General features: G+C 35.8%; 1 protein-coding gene across 1 annotated transcript; it reads left to right on the top strand.

The window, feature by feature from the left end:
* Window positions 1-3,317: 3,317 nt before the first annotated feature.
* Window positions 3,318-10,673, top strand: LOC135206821 (uncharacterized). Its single transcript, XM_064238312.1, has 2 exons — window positions 3,318-3,344; window positions 9,753-10,673. The coding sequence occupies exons 1-2, from the start codon at window positions 3,318-3,320 to the stop codon at window positions 10,671-10,673; spliced, it is 948 nt and encodes a 315-aa protein (XP_064094382.1).
* Window positions 10,674-12,500: the final 1,827 nt, after the last annotated feature.

The following is a 12,500-nucleotide window of genomic DNA, read 5'->3' as shown; positions in this document are numbered from 1 at the left end:
TAACTTATGCCATTTTTCCCTGTGCCATTTTTTCCTGTGCCATTTTTTCCTGTGCCATTTTTACCGTGCCATTTTTTCCTGTGCCATTTTTACCGTGCCATTTTTTCCTGTGCCATTTTTACCTGTGCCATTATTACCGTGCACCATTTTATATATAAAGGACCAAATGGATGGACTTGGCAAAAGTCGTCTTTCAGTACTCTTGCAGAAGTCAGAGACAAATAGAGACAAATTGAACCAAAGGCGAACCTCTCTTGTCTCTCAAATGTGCCTGTGTGTGCCCAAAGAGAGAGAGAGAGAGAGAGAGAGGAGAGAGAGGGGCGGGGTTGCTGGCAAAGGATTGCAAGATAGGAGTCGGAGATAAATGGACGGAAAGACGACTCAAATGATTTCGTTCTCAGTAACATTGTTATTGAGGTGAGAAGGGATGGATATCTCTCTCTCTCTCTCTCTCTCTCTCTCTCTCTCTCTCTCTCTCTCTCTCTCTCTCTGTAGAGCAATAAAAGCCAAGCTTATGATGACATTCTTCTCATATTTCCAAAAAGCGTGTCATATTCCATATTGTTATCCGTTTTATATCCGTCATCAGTACTTGGATTCATCGCTGCTTTTGTAATTAACCTTTGATTTAATTAATACAGGTATATGGCGGCTTTACAAGGTTTGTCTAAGTTAAAATACGTGTCATTCATTATAAAAAGATTGTATGAAATTACGCGACCATTCTCCCAACTCATCTAACACCACATACACTTGAGCTTGAGCTATATATACATATACATATATAAATATATATATATATATATATATATATATGATGTAATATATATATATATATATATATATATATATATATATATATATATATATATATATATATATATGATATATATGTATGAACCAAGTTACAGTCACGAAGGGAACTCTTGGTAATAAGACGAAAATACAGTTTTTTTCCTCTTTCCTTCGTGGCTGTTACTTCGTTCGTATAATCTTTACGTTTTTACCTTTTCTTGATTTAAAATCAAACACACACACACACACACACACACACACACACACACACACATATATATATATATATATATATATATATATATATATGTATATATATATATATATATATATATATATATATATATATATATATATATATATGTGTGTGTGTGTGTGTGTATATATTAAAACGATGCAAAAAAACTAGTTTTTGAAGTACATTTGATAGCACTTGAATTGTTTCCTAAAAATATAATGAGTTTCAAGAGAGTTCTCAAAGACCCCACGGCTGCTTTTAAGGTATGGTTGTCCTTTGGGTATTTTTTCTGTTGGTTATGATAACATTGGTGTTGTAATGACAACCAAATGTAATAGAACATGTTCCTTTTCTGCTGGATCGTTAACATTATCTTTGCTGTATTTTCACTAATAATAAATTGGAATCACTGGTGTTGCCAAGTCCTTCCCGAGGACCCTTCCTTCAAGACCTACTTCAACACATCATTTATCAGGCGGCTGTTTCCTCTCTGGGGGAATCCTCTGGAACCCTTCTGCCGAAACCTTCCTTCGACCTCAAGTCTCCATTACCTGAGGAAACAAATGACTGAGACTTCGGTTTCTCGTCTAATTGCCTTATCTACATAAGTCTATTGGCCCAATTCTTCTCCTGCTTTGCACATATTACCGGAATTGAGGCGACAGTGGATAAGCAGATCGGTCGTTCGTGCTTGTGTTTCCTATTGCACTGTGAAACAGTTTAAGATATTCTAGACTTCACACTGATTGCATCTTCTCGTATTTTTTGAATTGTAGAAGGTGTTTCGTAGAATTAGGTTTCTGGGTTATCATAAAATATAGATATACTTCTTCGACGAGTTTTATGACAATGAATGTAATCGCAAAAATTGCAACATTTTCATCATATGCAAAGTAATTTGAGAGGAAAATACAATATCATTTTATCATAATCACATAATATTAAATTGCCTCAAAGCATGAAATTGAGCGAGAATTTAATAATAAGTAATGTAAGAAATACATAGAATTTTTTTTATTCTGTTGCATAGTTTTTAATGCATAAAATATTTCAGCCCTGAGTTATTGTTTAACTTCTGTGGCTTTACAGTCAGATATTGGTTTCCTTTTCCAGTTGATGAAGTAGGTTGTGTTCTCACTAAAAATAAAAAGAAATGAGTTTCCTTCTATACTGTAACAAGCTGGGTAATCTGAAAAATTAGGTTTATTCCTGTTTATATCCCCATGTACGTCTTTGTTTTCGATAGATTATCCTGTTTACGGAAAAGTTTCATAATATGGAATTGGATTTATATAACAGAATTCAATCATGTAACGTTTTCGAGCAGATGACATTTTCATGTATTGCTTACTGATGCTTATTGTTTTCCTCAGATGTTTGTGATCCAACTTTTGTTTATACCATTGTTCTTTGATGCAGATATATACAGCACACGAACACACACTGTATATTTGTATATATATATATATATATATATATATATATATATATATATATATATACTATAATATATATATATATAATATAGTATATGAATATATAATTTATGACCTTCACAATTGTTCTGTGCATTTATACAATATGAACTTTATCACTTAAACAATAATTGCTCTGTGCATTAATACAATTAATAACGGGACATCATTTAAACTGGATGATATCTAGTGGCGATATTTATTCAGGAAAAGTTAAAGCTTTCCTGGAACAAACACATAAATACGCCTCTACCGCGGATAACCAGACGATGAAAACTATTAGTCCTCGAAAACTTGTAACTTTTCCTGGATAAATATTCCTACTATAGTCTGTTTTTTTCCATCTGTCCATACGCCTGTGGTGTTTACGCATGGTAACACTGCTTCCCGGGCGTTAAATAATATCCTATTTCGAATATTAACGGTGTAATTCGCATACAGTAAATTATTAAAACACTTTTCTTTTGCCAATGTACACCCAGATATCTTTTTATTTACGTTAACCTTAGGTATAGCGTAACTATTTAAAGCCCGGGACGCAGCGTTACACAGGCGGATGGACAGATGGAAAAAAAAACAGAGTATAGATACCATCCAGTTTAAATGAGAACCTGTCATTGTTTGTGTATATGTATACGTGCGTATGAGACATTTGGCAGTTTCAGTCATAGAAGTAATGGACTATAATTTGAGATGCACTGTATATACATTCTATTTTGTATTTCATTAACATTTTTGTTTATTATGACTTGATTATCAGCAGTATTTCGCTTAATGTCATTTCATGTTTTTTTTTCAGGCGCAAAGACATGGTGTCACCAGTCGGGGAAGATAAGGTAAGTAAGGCAATCTCACCTTCTTCCATTTAGCGTCTCTCTTTTGGATGACCTCATCTCCTTCAATCTCGCTCAAGTCTTCTGTTTCTCTTTCATCCAATTTGCCGAGGCTTTGACCTTAACGAACCTAACAAGATCGACGCTTTTTCCTGTTATACAAAACGCAAATGGACACTCACACAAAATGTTTCCATTTGTTTCTTTCCGTCTTGCAGTTGGGTTGATTTTGTTGCCTGGAGGAATATGAAAATAGAGCTGATGTATGTTTCATGCTTTACTAATTATGTCTTTGTATTTTTCAAAGGAATGTGGGTAGCACTCTTGTTATTAAATTCAGCTCATCTCTATGTGGTATTCGATAGGCATGTTCCGTCTTCATTGAATGTCATATTGCTTGGGAATTTTGTTTGGCAATATTGATATTATTCAAGGAGATAAAACCATTATACAGATATACATGCATCCCTTATTTTAACCTTTTAACTTTTGAAAAAGGTCATAAATGCTATGTGAGGCTGAATCAGTTCTGTCGTTCCTTGTTTTGCTCAACGAATTGGTGCTCGAAGTCATTTTTTCATTGGATTCATCCTTTAAGATCAGGGGTTCCCAGGCTTTTCTTAGTACGACCCGATTCAGCACTTTCACCTGTTCAGTGTGACCCCCAATTAACATATATATATATATATATATATATCTATATATATATATATATATATATATATATATATAGTAGTATATATATATATATATATTATACTTAAAACAATTATTATTTATCATTTAATTTATTTTCTTCTCTCAATGAGACTACTAGGAGCTGTTACTCTACCAAACATTGAATTTAACGTGATACTTCGTACCCACTGCTTTGATGCTGTGTACCCCCACACCCTGGGGGTACCTCAGCGACCCTACCGACCCCATGACTTGTCTGTGACCCCAAAAATTGAGCATTCCGACCTCACTTGGGGTCCCGACCCCTGATTTGGGAACCCCTGCAGTTTAGATGGTTGTTGACCCTTCGATTCTATGTTACTCTTATCTTCAGAACAAAATTTCCAGTGAATGTTATCATATTTCAGTATACTTGTTCTTTGTGTACATCCTTGTTTTATCATTTTTGTATCTGTAATTCAAGGAAATAATTAGTAGTAAGTTTCGTAAATTGTGGGAATAGACTATTACTAAGATTCTCAGTCCAAAGTGAACTGAGAACATTTATGTAAATTTCATTATTTATGAAAGGCGTTACAAGCCTAGGTGTCCAGGTCCTCATGAACTACAAAATTCTCCGTAGAATGTTGTATTGGTAACTGAGTCCTGCGTTCCTTTGCTTTCCTTAACATATTTACAGTAATCTGAAATTAATTGTAACCCAAAAGGAAAGCATATCAAATTCACCTCGCACATTCGAATCATTTCGGTAAACGGAATCAGCCAAGGGGTCCTCAGAGCTTTCCTGAATTGGCTATTAAAAACTTGACGATGGTGCTTCGTAATTCACTTCGTAACTGCTATACTCAGAAATGTTAGGCTTCTTTCCGCCTTCCACTTCATAGTGGAAAACCCTTTTGTTCTTGAAGTAACGCCGCAGCTATACTAACTGGGTTAGATTAGAATTGCACAATTCTCTTAAGAATAAACGACCCCTGTAGTCAAGAACTTCACGTGATTTTGAGAGGTTTACACCAAGTTTTTTTTCTTTTTTTTTATTTTTTTTTATTTATTTATTTATTTATATTATTTATTTTTTTAAAGATTAAACGCACAAATCTAAACTTGTTACCTTGTTACCAGTGTGAAAGTTTAGACTGTTCTTAAATGCAATATGGATAGCGGATACCAGTCAGTTATTTTAGAGAGAGAGAGAGAGAGAGAGAGAGAGAAAGAGAGAGAGAGAGAGAGAGAGAGAGAGAGAGAGAGAGAGATGGTACATTATAGTTCAAATATGTTTCATCAGTATCATTTATATATATATATATAATATATATATATATATATATATATATATATATCTATATACTATTATATATATATATTTATTTTTTTATTTGTTTGTCAAACTGAATTTCTTTCAGGAATGTTTCATGGCATTGTTGTTCATTGCTTAAGAATATTGTAATCTGGTAGTAGCCAAAGTTTTAGTATAAATGCATTCGGTTTAGCTGAGAGTAAGAGAAAGCAGGGCGTGGTTTTGATTGTGTTTGTGAATCCTTTCCTGTGGCGGCTCTCGCTGAATGAGAAGTACCTACAGGCAGAGTCTTGAAGGACTTTTGATGATTTTTAAGTAGTTTGCTCACGTCTGCTTCTTTACAGGCCTCGCGGAGCCTTCCAAAATGAAGCTCGGCCGCGAACTTTACACTTCATTCCAGTTTTTTTTTTCCTTTGTTTTTGTTTTTGTTTATTCCAATTTTTTCCCTTTATTTTTTATTCCAATTTTTTCCTTCGTTTTTGTTTATTCCAATTTTTTACTTTGTTTTTGTTTATTCCAATTTTTTCCTTCGTTTTAGCTTGTTCCAATTTTTAAATTTGTTTTTGTTTATTCCAATTTTTTTCATTTGTTTTGTTTATTTCAATTTTTTCTTTTGTTTTTGTTTATTTAAATTTTTTACTGTGTTTTTGTTTATTCCAATTTTTTTCTTTTGTTTTGTTTAGTCCAATTTTTTGACGTTTTTTATTCCAATTATTCCTTTGTTTTTGTTTGTTTACTCATTGTAGTGTTTAAAGCCGATATCTTTATATGTGATTTATTTATGTGTATATAGATCTTGTTTCGTTATCCTTGCTTTGTGCGGAGTTTTCTTTTTTTTTTTGCTTATTTTTTTATCAAAGGAAGTGTTTTGATGGATGTGATTTAATCATACACGCACACACACACACACACACACACACACACACACACACACACACACATATATATATATATATATATATATATATATATATATATATATATATATATATATATATATATATGTTTCAGTGGTGTGAAAGACCCTCCTAAAATAATTATATTTCCAAACTGCTCGAATTGTGAATAATATAGGAGATAATATAGGATGGCGTTCAGTGTCAAAGAGATATGTCTATCCTATTGAATTGCCTCAAATTCTGGGTAGATCTATTTTCGCTGGAATATTGTTTCTCCCGCTCTTCGGGTTTACAGAATGAATGTTTCAGGATGCTTAAATGGTTGCAGTTGACAGTTTATTATGATTTCAAAAGCGTCCCCTTCCGGTTGTTTTTTGTAGAAATGGAGACTAGTCAATCAGTTATTCTACGAATGAAGGTTTAAATATTAATCCGTAAAAGATGCCGTGGGGGATGTTATTTATGCAGCTGTCATCAGTTAGATCAGTGGAAATCGACCTAAATTTAAACGTCGTTAGCGCTGACAATGGGCTGTGATGTAGTGGGGATATTACTAAATAAAAACCTACACTATATCCATTAAACCCCACAATAGCCAGCTGAAGAGTATTCCTGTATGGTATATTTACTAATGACACAATAATTACATCATTTAGCAACATTTATGTCATGTATGCAAAGGTAATTCCGAATTCAGCGGGTCTCTGACGTAAGTCCCAAATGATTAACATGTCTCCCAAAATTATATGTTTAATTTGGTGTATATTTCATGTCACCCAAAATGAAATGTTAAATTTGGTGTTTTATTTGTTTCATTCCAATGTGGGCTGCTAATAATGAAATGAGTTCCTATCGCTCTAAACCAGGCACAGCGGGTATTATTCATAAAGGATTAATTATTTTTTACAGTTTTAAATTAGTTAATCAGGATAAATGCACATAGCAATACGTCAAATTATGCAGTGCATATGGGTACAAACAACTTCATAGGATTTGTGCCATAATTGTTTCTTTCGACGTGCATTATGAACAATTATCATTTAATTGAAATAACATCCGCTTCTATAGTGACAGATAATTTGATTCAAAGTTTCCAATTCGTTTTTCAGTGGCGTGGTCGGTTTGGTGTTGGCGCACCACCTTGGTGGCCGCGAGTCCGACTCACGGGCATTCCATTGAGGGGTGAGAGATATGTATTTCTGGTGATAGAAGTTCACTCTCGACGTGGTGCGGAAGTCACGTAAAGCCGTTGATTCCGTTGCCGAATAACCACTGGTTCCATGTAACGTAAAATCACCATAAAAAAGAAACTATGTAATTGCCTAGTTTGCGTGGATTTTTTTTATCACATTTATACTTGTTGTTTATTCATATAGTCGGATTTCCATCCCGGTCTAGGTAGCTTAATTTCCAAAGGGCTCACCACAAATACTTCCATATTCTCTCTCCTGAGATCACTGCGATAATTCCTCGAGGGATTTTTACTTGATAAGGCAGCATCGGTTGCATGTTTTGGCTATCCAGACGTAAATTGTTCTTTAATTAACCCTAAATAATATTCTAGTATTATTCCAGACTACCAGAAAGATGAATATGGCAATCCGAAATCCATTACTGAACACTGGCAATTAGCCCCCCAAAAATTTGTAAATGTAACATTCTGTTTTTTTTTTCTTTCTTTATTTTTAAGTGAAACTGAAAGTTGACATATTTCGTTCTACTAAACATTCCACTGTTCTCTCCGAAGCTAGTCCTCTGCAATTGAAGGCTTCTTTGTTTCGCTTGTCCTTGGTTGCATTTGTTGATCGATTTTATTCGTAAATTTTATTTGTAAAATGTTTTCCTACTTTTGAGCAGCATATCAATAGAAAATAATGGGAATAAAGTCATGATATTTATTACGGGTTTCCTTTTGAAATAGGTTTCATTTGGGAGTCTAATTGCTGTCCATGGGACAAGGTTAAACTGAAGTTGTCTATAGATTCTTTACATATATTTGTTGCAGGTACATGATATATATATATATATATATATATATATATATATATATATATATATATATATATATCTATATATATATATATATATATATATATATATATATATATATATATATATATATATATATATATATATGTGTGTGTGTGTGTGTGTGTGTGTGTATCTGATCACATCACCGTGATTCATACATGTACGCATTAAGCTACAAATGTCCTTTAATATTTAATTCGCTCTAAATCTCAAAATTAATACATTTTTCATTATATGTTAACTGAAGGGGAAATTTTTATCAACTAAAAGTTCCTCTTCAGTTAACATATGTGAACATATATTAATTCTGAGGTAGAGCGAATTAAATATTAAAGGACATTTGTAGCTTAATGCGTGTGTATATATGTATATGGTATATATATATATATATATATATATATATATATATATATATATATATATATATATATATATATATATATATGTTACATATTATTCTTCCAGCGTGGGAGTAGAACCAACCAGTGGGCCCTTACAGGTTTACGAATTTCCGGGAGTAGAACCAACCAGTGGGCCCTTACATGTTTACGAATTTCTGGATGTAGAACCAACCAGTGGGCCATTACATGTTTACGAATTTCTGGGAGTAGAACCAACCAGTGGGCCCTTACATGTTTACAAATTTCCGGGAGTAGAAAAAACCAGTGGTCATTACATGTTCACGTATTTCTGGGAGTAGAACCAACCAGTGGGCCCTTACATGTTTACGAATTTCTGGATGTAGAACCAACCAGTGGGCCCTTACATGTTTACGAATTTCTGGGTGTAGAACTAACCAGTGGGCATTACATGTTCACGAATTTCTGGGAGTAGAACCAACCAGTGGGCCATTACATGTTTACGAATTTCTGGGTGTAGAACCAACCAGTGGACCCTTACATGTTTACGAATTTCTGGGTGGAGAACCAACCAGTGGGCCCTAACATGTTCACGAATTTCTGGGTGTAGTACCAACCAGTGGGCCCTTACATGTTTACGAATTTCTGGTGTACAACCAAGATGGGCCCTTACATGTTCACGAATTTCTGGGTGTAGAACCAACCAGTGGGCCCTTACATGTTTACGAATTTCTGGGTGTAGAACCAACCAGTGGGCCATTACATGTTTACAAATTTCTGGGAGTAGAACCAACCAGTGGGCCCTTACATGTTTACGAATTTCTGGGTGTAGAACCAACCAGTGGGCCCTTACATGTTTACGAATTTCTGGGTGTAGAACCAACCAGTGGGCCCTTACATGTTTACGAATTTCTGGGTGTAGAACCAACCAGTGGGCCCTTACATGTTTACGAATTTCTGGGTGTAGAACCAACCAGGGGCCCCTTACATGTTTACGAAAATCTGGGTGTAAAACCAACCAGTGGGCCCTTACATGTTTACGAATTTCTGGGCATAGAACCAACCAGTGGGCCCTTACATGTTTATGGATTTCTGGGCGTAGAACCAACCAGTGGGCCCATACATGTTCACGAATTTCTGGGCGTAGAACCAACCAGTGGTTCCTTCATGTTTACGAATTTTGGGTGTAGAACCAACCAGTGGTTCCTTACATGTTCACGAATTTCTGGGCGTAGAACCAACCAGTAGTTCCTTACATGCTTACGAGTTTCTGGGTGTAGAACCAACCAGTGGGCCCTTATATGTTTATGGATTTCTGGGCATAGAACCAACCAGTGATTCCTTACATGTTTACGAATTTCTGGGCGTAGAACCAACCAGTGGTTCCTTACATGCTTACGAATTTCTGGGCGTAGAACTAACCAGTGGTTCCTTACATGTTTACGAATTTCTGTGTGTAGAACCAACCAGTGGTTCCTTACATGTTCACGAATTTCTGGGCGTAGAACCAACCAGTGGTTCCTTACATGTTTACGAATTTCTGAGTGTAGAACCATCCAGTGGGCCCTTACATGTTTACGAATTTCTGGGTGTAGAACCAACCAGTGGGCCCTTATATGTTTATGGATTTCTGGGTGTAGAACCAACCAGTGGTTCCTTACATGTTCACGAATTTCTGGGCGTAGAACCAACCAGTGGTTCCTTACATGTTCACGAATTTCTGGGCGTAGAACCATCCAGTGGGCCCTTACATGTTTACGAATTTCTGGGCGTAGAACCAACCAGTGGTTCCTTAGATGTTTACGAATTTCTGGGTGTAGAACCAACCAGTGGGCCCTTATATGTTTATGGGGTTCTGGGCATAGAACCAACCAGTGGTTCCTTACATGTTTACGAATTTCTGGGCGTAGAACCAACCAGTGGTTCCTTACATGTTCACGAATTTCTGGGCGTAGAACCAACCAGTGGTTCCTTACATGTTTACGAATCTCTGGGCGTAGAACCAACCAGTGGCCCCTTACATGTTTACGAATTTCTTTGTGAAGAGAATTATGCAATTATCATCTAAAGCAGTTAGTACAGATGTGGCGTTACTATAATAACAAAATTTGTCTCACACTAAAGGTGGAAGACGGAAATGGGTCTAAAGTTTATGAGTAAAGCAGTTACAAAGTGAATCACGAAGCAAAAACTAGCCAGTCTTTCAAGTCAATTCAGGAAGGCTTTAAGGCCCTGTAGCTGTTCCTGTTTACCAAGATGATTCCAAAATCCGTGGTAAATTTAATAGGCTTCTCCCTTCGATTAAAGAACCGTTTCAGAGTACCGGAAATATGTCAAGGGAAGCAGAACACGTCATCAACACAACCGACTATGAAGCATTTTCTAATTCAAGAGGAACTGGACACTTGAAATTTGCATATAAGCTCTCTGTACACTTTAAACCAAGAATCTCAGTCATAGTTTATTCACAAAAATTACGGAATTTATTAGTACTTAATGTTATCGAATTACAAATAAAAAAAAAGATAAAACAGCTATGTACATACTGCCCATGTATACTGAAGAAAAGTAATAATTAATGAAACTATTGTCCTGAAGAGTAAACATACGCTGGAAGAGGCAACAGTGATTTAAACTGGAGAATATAATGGAAAAATAATGACAAACACAAGCGAATAATAATAATAATAATAATAATAATAATAATAATAATAATGTAAAGAACCCGAATTCTTCCTACCATTATTATCAGAAGTGTATGACAATGAGAAGAGAGAGAGAGAGAGAGAGAGCATTCCCTTACCTGAGCGTGTTTTTCGTTAACATGTAAGGGGCCCTTTGGTTACTTCTACGTCCCGAAATTCGTAAACATGTAAGGGGCCCTTGGTTACTTCTATGTCCCGAAATTCGTAACCATGTAAGGGCCCACTGGTTGGTTTTACGCCCAGAAATTCGTAAACATGTAAGGGACAACTGGTTAGTTCTACGCCCAGAAATTCGTAAACATGTAAGGGCCAACTGGTTACTTCTACGTCCCGAAATTCGTAAACATGTAAGGGCCCACTGGTTAATTCTACGCCCAGAAATTCGTAAACATGTAAGGGCCCACTGGTTAGTTCTACGCCCAGAAATTCGTAAACATGTAAGGGCCAACTGGTTACTTCTACATCCCGAAATTCGTAAACATGTAAGGGCCCACTGGTTACTTCTAAGTCCCGAAATTCGTAAACATGTAAGGTCCCGCTGGTTAGTTCTACGCCCAGAAATTTGTAAACATGTAAGGGCCCACTGATTAGTTCCAAGACCAGAAATTTGTAAACATGTAAGGGCCCACTGGTTAGTTCTACGCCCAGAAATTCGTAAACATGTAAGGGCCCACTGATTAGTTCCAAGACCAGAAATTCATAAACATATAAGGTCCCGCTGGTTAGTTCTACGCCCAGAAATTTGTAAACATGTAAGGGCCCACTGATTAGTTCCAAGACCAGAAATTTGTAAACATGTAAGGTCCCGCTGGTTAGTTCTACGCCCAGAAATTTGTAAACATGTAAGGGCCCACTGATTAGTTCCAAGACCAGAAATTTATAAACATGTAAGGGCCCACTGGTTAGTTCTGCGCCCAGAAATTCGTAAACATGTAAGGGCCCACTGGTTAGTTCTACGCCCAGAAATTCGTAAACATTTAAGGTCCCGCTGGTTAGTTCTACGCCCAGAAATTTGTAAACATGCAAGCGCCCGCTGGTTAGTTCCAAGACCAGAAATTTGTAAACATGTAAGGGCCCACTGGTTAATTCTATGTCCCGTAATTCGTAAACATGTAAGGGCCCACTGGTTAGTTCTATGCCCAGAAATTCGTAAACATGTAAGGGCCCACTGTTTAGTTTTACGCCCAGAA

The sequence above is a fragment of the Macrobrachium nipponense genome, chromosome 31 (assembly GCF_015104395.2).
Source record: "Macrobrachium nipponense isolate FS-2020 chromosome 31, ASM1510439v2, whole genome shotgun sequence".
Taxonomy (NCBI): Eukaryota; Metazoa; Arthropoda; class Malacostraca; order Decapoda; family Palaemonidae; genus Macrobrachium; species Macrobrachium nipponense.
This window is presented reverse-complemented; position numbering and strand designations above follow the sequence as displayed.